The sequence below is a fragment of the Leucopleurus acutus genome, assembly GCF_964270905.1.
Source record: "Leucopleurus acutus genome assembly, chromosome: 8".
Classification (NCBI taxonomy): domain Eukaryota; kingdom Metazoa; phylum Chordata; class Mammalia; order Artiodactyla; family Delphinidae; genus Leucopleurus; species Leucopleurus acutus.
The window spans coordinates 74552909-74570647 of NC_139151.1; the positions used below are offsets into that span (position 1 = coordinate 74552909).

Consider the following 17739-nt stretch of genomic DNA (forward strand, 5'->3'; position numbering starts at 1 on the left):
ATTTAGTTGTGCATAGTGTTCCCCAGAGCAGAGCGTAAATGTCCGTTCTTCTGCTAGGTTGGTGGCTGGGGGCAGTCATGTAACTGAGCAGAATAAGGAAGGTGATCTGTGTGTTTGTTTATTAAAGAGACTTTCCACCCACCTTTACCTGCCACTCTCAGGGGTATCTGTTGTTGCCAGTTCCTGAGGCTTTGGGGTTCTGTGTTGCAAAACAAATGGTTTCTTGGCTTTTCTCTCTGAGTGTTTAGGATTCAGCTTTATCACATCTGAAAAGTCAGTCATCACTCCTTCATCTGCTTTCCAGTTTACAAAATTGTCTTGTCTTCTCTGTCATTCTCATTGCCCTTGTAGTTTTACAATTTAAAAACAAAAAATAAAAATTGAAATAGAAACGTAGTGGGATTTCAGGAAGGAGCAGATGCAAGTACATGCATTTAAGCATCTTTACTTGGAAATTTCTTTGTGGATATTTTTAGTTTTGCATAATCATCAGTTTATCTGTTAGATGCCTGAACGTCTACCATGGTGATTTGGTGTTTGTGTGAGGGTCTTCCTTCCCTTCTCAGGGATACGAGTGGGTGGAGGAAGGTTGCACACGGAGACATGTAGAAGCACAGGAGAGAAAAAGCAGCATGATGCAGGGGAAAGAGCACAAGCTTAGGGGCAAGAGACTTGAGTTTGAATCTTCTGCTAACTTCATAAGAGTTGCTTATCCTCTTGGCATATCACTATGTTTATTTATAAAATGAAAATAAAACACCTACCTCCTAGTTGCATTTTGCAGATGGAGATAAAGTGCTACCAAACACACAGCCTTGGATATGGTGCCCGGTAGGGGCCGTTGTCCATCTTGAATGAAGGGAGAACATTTGCAGGCCAGGGATGGGGAGACTGGAGGGAATCCTTTGGAGAAGGTTTTTTAGATTAGTGTAATCACACCTACTTTGTAATGTTGACAGGGGATAAACCAGCTGGCTAAAATAGCTGGCTTCAGAAAGTCCCGTCTAATTTCCAGATTCTATAGTTATTATAATAACCTGATTGCAAAACTTGGGTCACTGGGTCATGCTGGGTTAACAAGTATGAAGTGTGCTTTATAGGGACTGTGATTTCAGGCTAATTGGGAACTTTTAAGAAAACCCAGTGTATGTTTACCTCAGCTTGTGTCAACAGTTGTGGAATGTGTGTGTGCGTATGTTTTGAACTAAAAACTGAGATAGGTGTAACAGAGAGGACTTTGTTAACTCATGCATCTAGTCATTATTAACACAAAGAGATTCTCTTGCCAGACCCTGGTTCAAAGGGAAACCTCTGAAATACAGAGCCTTCAAGAACAATATAATGATTATACTCGTGAATAGTTCTTGGAAGACAACAATCCTCCCAGACCAGCAGAGAGAATTGAATGGCATAGTTAATGCCCTAGGTAATAGCAAAAGTATTTAATAGAGTTGTTCATGTGGCTGTAAAGTTGAGTTAGAAGGGAAGATAAAAAGCTGTTTCCAATTAACCTGTAATCTTGAGTCTTCACCTGTCTTTCCAGAAAGGCCAAAGTTGCTGCTTAAGCGTCAGTTTAATGACTTGACTCTAAACTTTACTGTTTCATTCAAAAGCCAACCTGCTTCTCACCCCAGAAAAGAATAATGTGACTCCCCACCCCTACCTCAATATCCTTTTGGCAGGGTGGGAGTTTTTCCTTTACTAAATGAAAACTGTATCTGAAAAGCTCTTCTTAGTGTAAGAATAAGTGTAGCTCTTCCTCAAACAAGGACTTCTACAGCCAATTCAGTATTGTACAATATGTATCCCCTTTTGGAAAACAAGGAGGACATCTCTGGATTACTTTTTTTTTGTGGTACACGGGCCTCTCACTGCTGTGGCCTCTCCCGCTGCGGAGCACAGGCTCAGGACGCGCAGGCTCAGCGGCCATGGCTCACGGGCCCAGCCGCTCCGCGGCATGTGGGATCTTCCCAGACCGGGGCACGAACGCGTGTCCCCTGCATCGGCAGGCAGACTCTCAACCACTGCACCACCAGGGAAGCCCTGGATTACTTTAAATCTGGCTCTTCACAGTCCTCTGTGAGAACTATGCATCTGTCAGCTCTTCAGTGGTTATTGAATAGCGATGGAATGGCAGGTGAGAAATTGCATTAATTGTGCAACAGAGAAAATGGAGCAAATTATGTCTCTGTGCATTGATCTTTTTTAGAAAATTATTGATAAAACAATGTTCATAATCAGTTGATTCTATAGGACAACATGAAATGGATATTAAGAGTTTTCTAAAGAGTGTATGTGCAGATAGGTGGGAGTGGGTGTGTATTTTAAAATTCTGCTTTCATTAAGGCAAAGCTTTGATATAAATGGTCTTGTGCCTTGAAAATTTACTGTCTCTTTTTTTAAGTGCATGTTTTCCTTTTTAAAGGGGTATCTTTCAAAACCTTTTATTTTGATTTCAAAAATCCTGAATGTTTCTCTCCTGCCTTCAAGGTCTCATAAATTTCTTAGATTTGCCATTCAGGGTTCTCCACCCTCTGACCCCAGTGTACTTTCTCCATTTGTCTACCACTGTTTTCCTACATAAACCTTTCCTTTCAGGTGAATGGCAATGTTTAGTGTACCCTACAGGCCTTTCAATTTTGCCTCCATCTCAGAAATCCTCTCCTTCCCTCTGTACTTATCTGCTGCTAGCCCTTCTTTCAGATGTGTCTGAAACACTTTCCCTCACCATCCCTACCCATATACATGGTCAGTCTATCCTGTGCATTTCCACTTCCCAGCTGGGTCACTCAGGAATCATTTACCATCCACTGCCAGTTTGTATTCCACCTATATTCATTCCATTTAACTCTGCCTAGAATGCAAGCTCCTTGAAGGCAACAGGTTTTATATTTGTTACATAGCATTTCTCTCTTCTGACATTAAAAGATCCACTTATGTGTTTGTTTCTTGCTTGTTTATATATTTGTCTATCTCTGTATCCATTTATCTGTCCATCTATCATTCATGTATTTTTTGCTGTCTACTCCCACTAGAATATAAGTTCCAAAAGAAGTTATGAAAATTACAAAGGTTACAGAGGTTTTATGTGGCAGACAGTTTGGCTTTTGAGCCAGTGCTCACAATCACTAACCTATACAGCCTCATGGTTGTGGTCAGTGACCCCATCATTCTTCTGATTTTACTTAACCTCTCAAAGGATGTTGATACTGCTGACAGTTCATTCCTTGAGTGTTACACTTCTCTTGGCTTCTATGACATCCTTTTCTCTCTGTTCTCCTCCCGCCTCCCAGATCACTTCATCTCTATTCCTCTCATGGTTCGAAGACTGATGGTCCCCAGTTTTGTCTTCATAATTTTTCTGTGCTTTGTCTACAGTCATCTTTCTAGCCTAGTACTTCTTTTTTTTTTTTTTTTGTGGTACACGGGCCTCTCACTGTTGTGGCCTCTCCCGTTGCGGAGCACAGGCTCCGGATGCGCAGGCTCAGCGGCCATGGCTCACGGGCCCAGCCGCTCTGCGACATGTGAGATCTTCCCGGACCGGGGCACCAACCCGTGTCCCCTGCATCGGCAGGCGGACTCTCAACCACTGCGTCACCAGGGAAGCCCTCGCCTAGTACTTCTTGACCTTAGTGACATATGACACATTACAGTGTCACAATCAGTTATGACATATGTCAAAACCACTCACTTATTCATAAGTGTTGAGTTACAAGCTCCTGTGAATGATTTACATTTTAAATAATTAGACTCACCTCAGAGTTACCATTATAAGGATGTCATAGTCACTCATTTGTATTTCAGTGGTGTGGGCTTGTTGGTGTGGGGAAAAGTGGAATCAGAGTTAGCTGGAAGTGAATTGCTCATAATTCATAGCCTATTTTATGTTTGCTGAAAATACCCAGGAACTGTGATTATTGATGTGGCATTGATAGAGCAATTTTGAAATACTATAATTGTAAACTGTGGATTTATACTTGTATTTGTTTCCTTGATTTTACCCATGGATACTTTTTGAAAAAGGGAGAGAGATGAAGAAAGCATGCATCTTTATCTGCATAGCACAGAAATGAGAAGGAGGCACTAGTTACAGTTTCCCAGTCACAGGTAGTGTGATTATCCAAAGGACGTGCAGTAATACCAGTTATATTAACATCATGAATAAACATAAATATTATGTGCTATACTTTTTAACCATAAAATATGAATTATTTTTCTTTGTTAGTACATGCTTACTTTTTAAATATTAACTGTAGAGGTCTGAATTTGGTCTTTAAAATATAATTTTATGTAACTTTTAGATTATCCATATATATATTTTTCCCTCAAAAAGAAGTCATGTTTGAGATCAGTAAATAGATGGCTTTACTAATCATTTGCAGGTAAAATGCTTTTGTAAATATGACCTATAAAAACAGTTTGGGAATTCCGTGGTTTATTTGGCCAACTACTTTTGTTCATACGTGTGTGTGTGTTTGGTTTTCATTACAATCTGAGTACACTCCTGGGAACATGTCTCATATGAATGCCATTCATCATCTGTCATGGCAGAAGCAACGTTGAAAACCTCTGCTTGAGGCTATTTCATATACTTCTGTGGGGTTAACTTTCTCCCATAAGTTGATGACTCCTGAATTTCTGTCATCACCCACAATCCTTTCTCTGGGGCTGCAGACTTATTTATTAAGCCACCCACCAGGCATCTTTATGTGGATGTCTTACAGCTCCCCAAACACATCATGTCTGAAACTGAACTCGTTTTCTATTCTATTTCCCCAACCCAACTGCTCTTTTTTCAGTGTTGTACATCATTTTCATCGATTATATTATCAGTCACCCAGTTCATTAAGCACATTAAGAATAATATTCCATGTCTCCCAGGTCAGTAGCCTAGTCCTGTTTATCTCCTAAATATCTCTGAAGTTATTTCTCTCCTTCCTCACTGCCTTCATCTTAGTACAACTGCTCATCATTTCCTGTTGGAACCATTTCATAGCCCAGTGGTTCTCAAATTTCAGCATGCGTCAGAAGCATTAAAACACAGATTGTTGGGTTCCCAACTGCAGACTTCCAGGTTCAGTATGTCTAGGGATAGTTACAAGAGATTACGTTTCTTAGCAGTTCAAGGTGGTCCTGATTCTGCTGGTTTGGGGATCACTTTTTGAGAACCACAGTGATTGCCTGTTAATTGGCCTCCTTGCCACCAGAATAGTCACCATATTATTTATTCTGCAAATTGCTTCCCAGAGGATCATTTTTTAAATGCAACTTGTATTATATCTCTCCCTTACTTAAACCCATTTACTGTCTCAGCGTCACACTTAAAATAGACTTAGTTTAACTCTTAACACTCAAATTTGTGAAGCCATGGCACTCTTATTGTTCTTACGTCTGCATGTTGGAATATACATATCATAATTTTGTCCCATTGAGGCTAAGAACTTTTTCTAATATCTGGGGATGTTTATAGGTCAATCTGGCTATTAAAATCTCAGTCAGTATCCAGTTTATACTCCCAGTCTCAGGGCTTCCTTCCTTCTTTATCCATACCTTTAAAAGACTTATGTCCTTTCCAGGGTTAGGAAGAAGATTGGGGTGTATGTCAGGGCGGCCCATTGGTTGAAACAAAATTGTGTAGTTGGGTCTGTTTATTTTTCTGCCAGCATTCTCTCCTGGTATTATCATCTGCTCTAGCCTCAGGCACTGGTGGTGGACAGCTGTTATCCATATTACGTGCCATATTAAGTGACAAGCAGGTACCCAGCTGGCTCCTACTTTATAGCCATTTTATATCAGTTTTTAGAAAGGAGCAGTACTGCTTCTTTCCTTTATTCCCAGCAGCCTCTAAGTACACCACATGCTGGCCCCGACTTGCCAGGACCTTGTGAGGATGTAAATACAGGCCCTTACTACTCAAAGTGTGATAAGAGGCCAGTAGAATCTGTATGACTAGGGAGCAACTTGAAAATGAAGACTCTGCTCCCCTCCCTCACTAGAACTACTGAATTAGTGCCTGCATTTCAATGAGATCCTAGGGTGATCAAGTATGAGAAACTGGCCTAGGCCTCTAGGACCCCTAGAAATATTCACCTCACCTGTTGCAGTTCTCTGTTCCTTCACAATATATGAATTTGTAGAGTCTGTGTTAGCTAGTTTCTTCATCTGTGAAATGGGAACTATAATGCCTACCGTGGCAGATTATGATGATGTATATAAAATATTCAGCACAGTACCTTAGATGTGGCAAGTGTTACATAGTGGTAGCCACTATTAAGTCTGCATCTTCATCTTCTTGAATTTTGACAGCCTTTGGAAGTCTTCGTAAATAAGTCACCAACCTCCCCAAACAACCGCTAACCTACATCAGGGGTGGTGGTGCCCGAAAGTTAAGTGAGAATGGGATTGTGGCTGGTTTAAAATTTGCCAATAAATATACTTGTACATTTATTTGCCAATAAATATACTTGTATATTTATTGGCTATACTGGCATAGCTTTGGGAAGAGTTTGCCTGCCTTCCACGGTTGAGTGGTTGATTTCTAGAAATATCAGATGTTAATGCTTGTAGCTCTGATCTGGGAGAATATATTAAAAAACACTCCATATCATAGTGAGAAGGGAAACACAAATCAAAAACATAGTGAGATACTACCACCAAAATCTATTTGAATGGCTAAAATAGAAGTACAATAATACCAAGTATTGATGAAGATGTGAAGCTGTAATTCTCTTACATTGGTAGGGATATAAATGGTATAACCATTTTGGGGAAGTGTTTAGCAGTTTCTTAAAAAGTTAACAACAATAAAAGGAACGAACTCCAGCAGGCAGAAAATCAGTAAAGACATAGTTGAACTCAACAATGTCATCGTAAACTGGGTATAATTGACATTTGTAGATTCCTTTACCCAACAACAGCAGAATACACAGTCTTCTCAAGTTCATATAGAACACTCACCAAGACCACATTCTGGGCCATAGAACACACCTTAACAAATCCAAAAAAATTGAAATCATACAATGTCTGCACTCAGACAGCAATGAAATTAACTTAGAAACCAGTAATAGAAAGATAGCTGAAAAAAATCCCCAATTAAATGTGGAGATTAAACAACACATTTCTGAATAACATATGGGTCAAAGAAGAAATCACAAAAGAAATTTTAAAAATATTTTGAACAAAATGAAAATGAAAACACAACAAAATTCATGGGATGTGGTGAAAACAGTGCTTAGGGGGAGATACGTAGTAATAAATGCATATAGTGGAAAGGAAGAAAGATTTAAAATCAATAATCTAAGCTTTCACCTTTGGAAACTAGAAAAAGAAGAGCAAATTAAATCCAAAGTAAGCAGAGGAAAAGAAATATTAAGAATTTGAGCAGAAATCAATGAAATTGAAAAGAAAAAAAAATCAATAGAGAAAAATCAATGAAACCAAAAGCTGATTCTCTGAAAACTTCAGTAAAATTGATAAGCCTCTAGTCAAGCTAACAAAAAAAAAAAAAAGAAAGAAAAAGACATAAATTACTACTATCTGAAAAGAGGGACATCACTATAGATCCTATGGGCATTAAAAAGATAATAAAAGATACTATGAACAAGTTTTCACTCACAAATTTGATAACCTAGGTGAAATGGACTAATTCCTTGCCAAAATTCACACAAGAAGAAACAGACAATCTGAAGAGGCCTATATATATTTTTAAAACTGATTCAACAATTAATAACCGTCCAAAATGGAAATCCCCAGGACCAGTGGTGTTCACTGGTGAATTCTACCACACTCTTGAGGAAGAAATTATACCAGTTCCCTATAATATATTTCAGAAGACACAAGGAGAAGGAATACTTTATAACTTAGTCTATGAAACCAACATTACCCTGGTAACAAAAGCAGACAAAGGCATTACAAAAAAAGAGAACTACAGACCAGTATCTCTCATGAACATAGGTACAAAACTTCTTAACAAAATATTAGCAAATTGAATCCAACAATGTATAAAAAGACTTATACACCATAATCAAGTGATATTTATCCCAGTTATGCAGGGCTGTTTCAACATTCAAAAATCAATTAATGTAATCCATCACTTCAACAGGCTAAACAAGAAGAATCACATGATCCTATCAATAGAGGCAGAAAAACATTTGACAAAATTCAACACCCATTCATTATACAAAGCTCTCGGTAAACTAGAAGTAGAGGAAAAACTGCATCAACCTGATAAAGAATACCTACAAATAGTCTACAACTAACATAATACTTCATGATGAGAAACACGAAGCTCTTCCAATAATATCAGGTACAAGGCAAGGATGTCCCCTTTTACCCCTCCTTTGCAGTATTACCCTGGAATTTCTAGCAAATACTATAGGACAAGAAAAGGAAATAAAAAGTATACAGATTGAAAAGGGAGAAATAAAACTGTCTTCATTTTCAGATGACAATATCATCAATGTAGAAACCCTGAAAGAATCAACAGAAAAACCTCCTGGAACTAATAAGTGATTACAGCAAGATTGCAGGTTACTAGGTTAATATACAAAAGTCAATTGCTTTCTTACACACCAGTTTTCAATTAAAAACACAGTATCATTTACATTAACATTTCCAAAATGAAATACTTAGGTATAAACGTTAACAACATATATATAAGATGTATATGAGGAAAACTATGAAACTCTGATGAATGAAATTAAAGAAGTACTAAAGAAATTGAGAGACATTCCATATTGATGGATGGGAAAACTTAATATTGTTAAGTTTCCAAGATATCAACTCTTTCCAAGATTCGATGCAAACGTAATCAAAATACCAGAAAGTTATTTTGTAGATATTGATAAACTGATTCCAAAGCTTGTATGTAGAAGCCAAAGACCCAGAATAGCCAACACAACATTGAAGGAGAAGAACAAAGCTGGAGGACTGACAGTTTTTGACTTCAAGACTTACTGTGAAGCTACACTAATCAAGACACTGTGGTGTTGGCAAAAGAACAGATGAATAAACCAATGGAAGTTAATAGCCCAGAAACAGACCCATGTAAATAGTTAATTGATCTTTGGCAAAGGAGCAAATGCAGCACAATGGAATAAAGAGAGTCTTTTCAACAAATGGTGTTGGAAAAACTGGACATCAACATATATAAAAAATTAATCTAGGCACAGGCCTCAAACACTTCACCAAAATTAATTTTAAAATGGACCATAGACTTCTATGTACGATGAAACACTACAAAACTTCTAGGAGAAAATCTGTTATAGATGACCTTGGGTATGGTGATGACTTTTTAGCTACAACACCAAAGACTGGATCGATGAAAGAAATAATAAACTAGACTTCACTAAAATTAAAATCTTCTGTTCTGCAAAAAGACTTTGTCGAGAGAATGAGAAGACAAGCCACAGATTGGGAGAAATTATTTTTAAAAGGCACATCTGATAAAGAACTGTTATCTAAAGTACAAAGAACCCTGAAAACTCAACAGTAAGAAAACAAATAACTTGATTTTAACAATTGGCAAAAACCTTAACAGATATCTCATCAAAGAAGATATACAGATGGCAAATAAGCATATGAAAAGATGTTACACATCATATGTCATCAGAGAAATGAAAATTAAAACAACGAGATACCACTACAAACCTATTAGAATGGCCAAAATCTGGAACACTGACAGCACCGATGCTGGCAAGGATATGGAACAGCAGGAACTCTCATTCATTGCTGGTGGGAATGCAAAATGGTACAGCCACTTTGGAAGACAGTTTAGCAGTTTCTGACAAAGCTGAGCATACTTTTACCATACGATTCAGCAACTCTGCTCCTTGCCATTCACCCTCATGAGCTGAAAACATATGTCCACACAAAATTTGCACATGGATGTTTATAGTAGCTTTGTTCATCATTCACAAAACTTGGGAACAACCAAGACGTGCTTCAGTAGGTGAATAGATAAACTGTGGTACATCTAGACAATGGAATTTTACTCAGTGCAAAAAAGAAATGCATTACAGAGCCACGAAAAAACGTGGAGGAAATTCTAATGCATGTTACTAAGTCAAAGAAGCCAATCTGAAAAGGCTACAGAGTGTATGATTCCAATTATACAACATTCTTGGAAATGCACAACTCTGGAGACTCTAAGGAGATAGGTGGTTACCAGTGGTTGCGGAGAGGGAGGCATGAAGAGACAAAGCAGAGAGGATTTTTAGGGCTATGAAACTACTCTGTATGAATCTACTAGATGATATATGTCATACATTTCTCTAAACTCAGAATTTGCAACATGAAGAGTGAACCCTAATTTAAACAATGGATTTTAGGTGATAATGAGGTGTCACTGTAGTGTCATCAGTTGTAACAAATGTACCACTCTGTGTAGGATCTTGATAGCTGGGGAGACTGTGCCTTTGTAGAGGCGAGGAAATCTTTTTTGGGGGCATTACTTTCAAGTTTAATTATTAAATGACTGAGAAAAATTGGTAGAAGTTGATGGACTATAAAACAAATGTAATAAAGATAAATAATGTCAATAGAAAGTTTTCTGTAATCAAGAACTAAATTGTTACCAAAACAAATTTCAGATCCCATCAATAGCTTTAATTAATTAAAACAACTGTAATTGAAGTTATAAATAGGCCCTTGGATTGTTTCCTAATATAATTAATGGAGAATAATAAATTGTTTGAACTTATTAGAAAAAGATTTAAATTTCTGACAGACGTGACATGAGTGCTAATCCCAGTGAAGGAAACATATTACTTGGGAGAAGGTATTAACAGTGGTGTGCTGGTACTTGCTTAATAGCTAGCTTTCTGGGAAAAAAAAATAAACAGAAGGGCTGATTTGTAGTTTTGAGGCAAGGAAATCTTTGTATGGGAAATCTCTATACCTGCCATTCAATTTTTCTGTGAACCTAAAAGTTATAAAATATGAAGTCTATTTTTAAGTACGTCATATGGGTACATTGAATGTGCTTAATGAATTGTCCAATTCCAAAGTGTATTTTCTACTCTATAACACATCTCCTTGTGACTAGTACTCTGTCTCTCACTGCAGTAGAATGTCTGTCCAAAATAGAGTACAAGGAAGGAGAGACAACTGTGACCGAGGCAAGAATTTTGGATCTAGAATTCCACCAAAAGAAGCCAGTTCAAGCCAAGAGGAAAAGCACGTATTTTTACATAAATTAAATCTCTACTTATGGATCATGGCACTGAAGATGCTGACAGCTGCCAGGTGCTCTGTGAAGGCCACGTTCCCACCAACTATTCTAGGCCACTCTTGGGAGATTTCCCTTGGCCATGAGACCTCACTGAGGAGCTTCTCTTTTAAACACAACATTCCTCCAGCAGCTAAGTATGGTGGGTGGCACACTGTGACTATGATTCCTGGGGATGGCATTGGACCTGAACTTATGCTGTGCAACAAGAATGTGTTCAGACATGTGTGTGTGCCCGTGGACTTTGAGGAAGTGCAGATTACCTCCACTTCTAGTGAAGAGGAAGAAGTTCACAGTGCCATCATGGCAGTCCATCAAAACCACGTGGCCTTGAAGGGCAACTTTGAAACTGACTACAACCTACCACCATCTCACAAATCACAAAACAGTGTGTTTCGCAGTACTCTAGATCTCTATGTCAGCGTCATTCGTTTTAAGAGTCTACTAGGTGTGGAAACTAGGCACAAGACATCAGAGGGTGAATACAGCAACCTGGAGCATGAGAGTGTGAAAGGAGTGATAGAGGGCCTTAAAGATCATTCCTAAGGCCAAGCTTTTGCATGTTGCTGAATATGATTTCCAGCTGGCCCAGCAGATGGGGTGCGAAAAAGTGACGGCTGTGCACAAGGCCAACATCATGAAACTGGGAGATGGTCTCTTCCTCCAGTGCTGTAGGGAGGTGGCATCCTGCTATCCTCAGCTCATTTTTGAGGGCATGGTTGTGGATAACACCACCATGCAGCTGGTATCCTGGGCCCAGCAGTCTGATGTCATGGTGATGCCCAGTCTGTATGGCAACATTGTCAATAACGTCTGCATAGAGTTGGTTGGGGGAGCAGGCCTTGTGCCTAGTGCCAACTATGGCCACATATATGCGGTGTTTGAAATGGCCTCAAGGCAATCAGGCAAGACTATAACCAATAAAAATGTGGCCAACCCTACTGCCATGCTGCTGGCAAGTTGTATCATTCTGGATTACCTCAAGTTCCATTCCTCTGCCACCTCCATTCGTATTGCAGTCTTGGCATCCATGGAGAACAAAGACATCCAAACTCCAGACATTGGAGGCCAGGGTACCACATCGGATGTCATTCAGAATACCATAGATGACATCAGTGTTGCCAATTAAACAGTCAGTGCCTTAGAGGCTGAGCTAGCCTTCAAATTCCTTCCTGTCCCACACTTTACGTTACTCTACCCAGTCAGAAAGCCCAGCCAGCTTGGCTAATGTGGACTCTAGAATAAACTAGCTCCTGTTCCAACTCAGAAGAGGTAGGGGGAGGGAATCAAGTCTGATTTTTTTTCTATTAAATTTGAATGCCATAAATGCCATAAACATTGCTGGTTTAAATTAGCCATACCTATTTTGTCGTCTGTGTATTGAGGAATTCTTCTCTATTTTAATGCACAATTCACACTTTTCTATGAGACGATGCAGTGAATAAATCAGTTGTTCGTAGAGTCCTGGGCCTTTTCCAGAACCTGGCACACTGATTTTCTCTTATCTGGGTCATTAAAATTGTGCAAACCAGCCTGCAAAGGAGGCTGGCTTCTCTCTAGAGGTTGTTAATGAGTTAATTGGTGCAATAAAATTTGCCTACAAAATATACATTGTCATTTTAATAATAAATAAGGTACCATAAAGCTGAGCTAGTTCAGAATGCTTCCACTCCCTCCTAGATATCCTGTCTTTTCCCCTGGTCTTGTTTATGTGAGGAAGGAATTTTTGCCGGTGTAATTTTTCACACATGGGCATCTCTGAGTACTGCAGCACTCCTGCAAAGGGGGTTCTTGAACTCCTTCCTTGAGCCTCTAAGCTCAAGAGTCTAGACATTATATACCCAGTTAACAGGCACTGGGCCCATGACTCTTTGCTATACAAATAGAACCATGGACTGTAAACTCCATGCTCACTGCTTTACAATCTTCCATGGTTTACTTTCTTTTAATTTCTCTTTCAAAGAGAGAGTGTACATAAGAAAATGAAAAACACTGAGCTCGTTTGAATGTTTACTGTCATTTTATTATAATATATTTTATTTACAGTAATTCTAAGGTCATAGGTGGGAGAAACACAAACAAAAATGATAATTTTATTAGTGCTGGGAAATATTTATTACTCAAGTAGGAAATAAAAGCAATGACTATAAAAATTTAGAGTAGTTTTATCGGCAGGAATAGCTTGCAGATAGAAGGGAGATTGAAAAAAATAGTAAATCCTTAATAATATTTTGGAAACCTCTGTGTCTCAGCTATAACCCTTGGATCCTACCATGGTTCTTGGGCCATAAGTTAAAGACATTGGACTGAGACCTGAAAAAGTCCTCATGGTTTCCAAAAGACTCTGTCTTATATTGCCTTAATCTCACCTATCCTCGTTATGTATAATGTCAGGGCTCAGGGTTTGGAAAACCAAACGCTAGTTTGAGGGGATTTAATTTGAGGAGGAAATGACTACCTTCAACCCTATCTAGAGGTCTTTCTTGAAGAACAAGGCAAGCAGGGAGAAGTCAATTATAAAATAATGATGGTATTATTCCTTTTATTGGACACTAAACATGTCATTGGCCATGGCTGCCACTGACCTGTATGGTCCTTTCCTCTGGGCAGATATACACCTGGAACCAGAGGCATGGTTTGATGAGTGGAGAAGGGATGGATTTTTGGCTTGAAGTCCCCCTACCTCCAATGCTACATGAACCCGTATTACCTTAACCCACTCTCCCCAGTCTGTACCCCTTTCTCTCACGGCCAGGGAAGTTTACTCACCGCACAGCCAAGCCCAACTGCAGACAGTAGCCCAACTATTGGCTTTTATCTGCCAATGGGAATTTCTGCTGATAGGTACATTTGAGCTGAAGTTTCCCCTCTTCGTTAAAGATGACTGTTTCCAAAATCTTCCCATAGTTTTTGGGCCAGACTGCTGTGATGGCACCTAATACACCACAGTGGAATTTTCCATTTATCAGTATTTGATATTCCCACTTAGCTATGAGCATCTCTAGGGCAAATACCGTGTATTCTTTTTCCTTGTCCTCTGTATCCCCTAACATAATGACTGGTACATACAAAATAAGTAATATGTTTGTTGAATCAACCAAAAAATGAATGATATGGGTGACACTGCCTAACTTTTCTTATATGTAACATGAGATAATAACTGTACCTACCTCACAGCGTTGTAGGGAAAATAGAGCAAGAAAATACACGTAAAGCTGGTAGCACTGTGCCTGTCCAATGGTTAGTGCTTGGTGTAGTTTATAAGTTATTATTTTCATTAGTATCCATTATATACCATTCTAAAAGCTAGTTCTGAGGAGAACTGGGAAATGCTATTAATTCATTACTGTCTTTGGAATTTACTGGATAAGTTACTTTACCTATTATTCTATTATGGGTTTGTAACTGACTTTCAACTAGGGTAGCAAACCATATCTGCTTATTCACCAAGTCCCCTAATCTCTCTCCTTTTTATTTCTTGAATCCAGCCATCTCTCTTCTTTCTCACTTACCCCTCCTTTCTCATTAGGCTTTCTCATCTTTGGTGACTTCCCAATCTCTGTTCCTTCTCTACCTTGTGTCCTGCCTATAGTTTAGCCCACTTAAATCTGTCTCTACAGTGCACTCAGCCTGAACTTTCTAAAAGGGAAATAGGATCATGTCACTTCCTTACCTAACACTTCTCATTGAACAGCTTTCCTTTGGCCTTGAAAGAAAGTCAACTGAGCACAGCATGAAAGACCTTCCATATTCTGATCTCTGCTTCCTTCTCCAGGTTCACCATTTCTACCCCCTCTCCCCATCCCAATAACAACACGAAGTGGCACAAGAGAGTGCGAGCAGAGCTCATTGTCGAAGAGCCATGTATTCTTTCTAGTTCAGGCCTTTGTATGTGGTCTTGCTTCTTCTCCCCTTCAGGAGATGATCTCCTTGTCATCTAGAGGACTAGATGTAATTGTCACCACCTTTGGGAAGCCTTCCTTGACTAGCTCTTTCCATTCCCTGCTGAGATTGAAGGGAGGAACTCCCAGTTCCCCCAGAGTCCTCTGTGTATCCTATTTAGTGTTTTTCTCTCCAGTTGTCATTACATGCTTTCCTTCCCATCAACCTTACTATACAATGTGTTCCTTGGCAACAGGGGCAATTGAGTCATGGATCACTATAGCATCAGCACCTAGGACAGGGACAAGCTCTTTAGCGTATGCTCATTCTAAATATTAATGGAAGGAAGATAGGAAGGAAGGTCAAAGGAAGGAAGAAAAGAATGGACTGAATTCCCAGGTAGGAGTGGAGGATTGGAAGAACTAATCTATTGCAAAATTCTCCTGTTTGGCTCCAGTGTATGAACCTTTACGAGATTGCTTCTCTCTAGAGAGCACTAAAGCCCTCAAGGCCATAAAACGGGTAGTTGGCAGGCTGCCTCTGTTTCTTGAGAAGATTTCTGTATTATTGTTACATAATTTTTATCTTAGGTTTGTCAGTTTATTCTGCTTTGTTTAAAGCTAAATTCTGCTATCAATAAATATCAATACAAAGTTGGACAGCTAAACGGTATCACTCTGTAAATATCTTTCCTCACCACCATCTTCATAGATTTGGTTTTCTAGAAGGATGTTTTAACATTCTTACTTCAGCTTTCTGGTATTCAGAATCTTGTTAGGGGACATCTATGAATTTTGGGGAAAACAATGAATCTGTTTAAAAGTTCAACAGGGAAGATTCCTCTAAGAACCAGGAAAACCTGTGTTTTTCACCATGAATTTGTGCCCTTCTTGTACTAGATAATGTGAGGTATTTAATCAATTGAAAGTTTCCCTCATTGCCCTGCCTACTGGCAGGCACAGGAAAAAGCCTTCAGCAATTTTTTCTTCTCTGAAATTTTCTCTTGTCATTCTATTACTTGATTTTAATGTATTTTTCTCTATTACTTTCATTTTCTTATATTTTGTTTTACTGTATGCCACTTAAATCACAATTAAGGAACACAAAAGGAGAACTGGGTTCTTCACCTTTTCCTTCTTTTCCTTCATTCTAGTTCATTTTCAACATTGGCATCAGACGGATCTCCTTAAAGCAGTGTTTAGATTGCCATTACTCTGTTCCCTCAGTTTGTAATGTATTCGAAACCCTCCATAATGTTAGCTCACACTGTCTTTCCACTCTTGGAGGTTCCAATTTTCCTAGATAATGTTCCAGGCAATAAAGATACCTTCATTTACCTAAGTACAACCTTATCTTTTCCTTCTATGTAATGTAATTCCTCTCATTAAGGAATTTCCCAGTTGAGTCTCTCTGCCTGTTACAAGTCTACCCATTATTCAAGGTTCCAAAAGTACTTCCTTTACGAGAAGGTTTCTGATTACCCCCATCCAGATATACTCCCCTTATCCTCTCTGAATACACAAAACCCTTTTATTGGACTTTTGAACTCGTTCATTTCACATTTTGTCTTGTATTAATGTTTTATCTACTTGACTTGAGCCTTAATATATTATATGCTCCTTGAGGATAGGGATATTTTAGCCCATGTTCTGGATCTTGTATTACTCAATATAGTGCATTGTATGTAGTAGGTACTAATTAAATACATACCAAATTGGATTGAAGATAATGATGATTTTAGCTAATAGATTTTTTGTTTCTTATGTGCCATACATAATTCTTCATGCTTTGCATGAAGAATTTTATTTAATTCTCATATTAGATGAGAATTTTATTTAATTCTCAGATGATTAGTATTGTATTCCCAATTTTGTAGATGAGAAAACTGAGGCACGTAGAGGTTAAAAAATTGGTCTAAGGTCACACAATTAACAGGCGGTGAAGCCTGAGTTCCAGTTCTGGCACCGTGGCTCTAGAACCCAGGTGTTTAAATGGTCCTGAGGGTTTGTACGTGGTGAGTTTCTCATACTCTTATATGAAAGTGGATTAGGTTTCACCAATAGATCTCTGTTCATTATACCACAGCTATCTCCTAATATAATCTATAGGAAAAGTTATTGCTAACGTTTTTTGAACCCTCACTATTGTGTTAGGTACTGTCCTAGATGGTTTACATATATTAACTCGTTTAATCTTCATATGAGCCAATTATATTGACAAAGAAACCGAAGCACAGAAAAGGTAACTGACTTGCTCAAGGTCAATCAGATTGTAAATAGTGGAGCCAGGATTAAAATCAAGCCAGTGGCACCAGTGTCTAACCACTATTACTAAACTGCTTCCCCACATTTTAGGTGGTCTAGATAGCCCAGGATGAGAAAGGCGGAATATCTAATCAGGAGAATAGTGCCGGAATCAGGCATCACATGTTGAACATGGTAAATCAAATAGTCGAACTGCTTCTTTGTAGTAATGGCAGATAAAAAAAGACAAAACGTGGAAAAGAAATGATGTGCTGTTGAAACAAGAGAATAAAATAATGATAGGAAGTGGGAAAGCAATGCTGAATTTTGCAAAGAGGAGAATTGTGAATAAATTTATCCAGTTCTGGCTCATTACAGAGGTTGCAA

At 38.7% G+C, this 17739-nt stretch overlaps 2 protein-coding genes across 4 annotated transcripts in view; both read left to right on the forward strand.

Annotated features, from left to right (window-relative positions):
* NELL1 (neural EGFL like 1) overlaps positions 1–17739 on the forward strand; it is a gene marked incomplete at both ends in the record, with an annotated part of 883126 nt that overhangs the window by 574982 nt on the left and 290405 nt on the right. The gene's annotated exons all lie outside the window — the stretch shown is intronic.
* LOC309964878 (isocitrate dehydrogenase [NAD] subunit gamma, mitochondrial-like) lies at positions 11219–12356 on the forward strand (the record flags this gene model as incomplete). The annotated part of the gene is given in 2 exon segments (XM_082844066.1): positions 11219–11752; positions 11754–12356. Coding segments are annotated over 2 exon segments (1128 nt in total). The 5' UTR covers positions 11219–11227.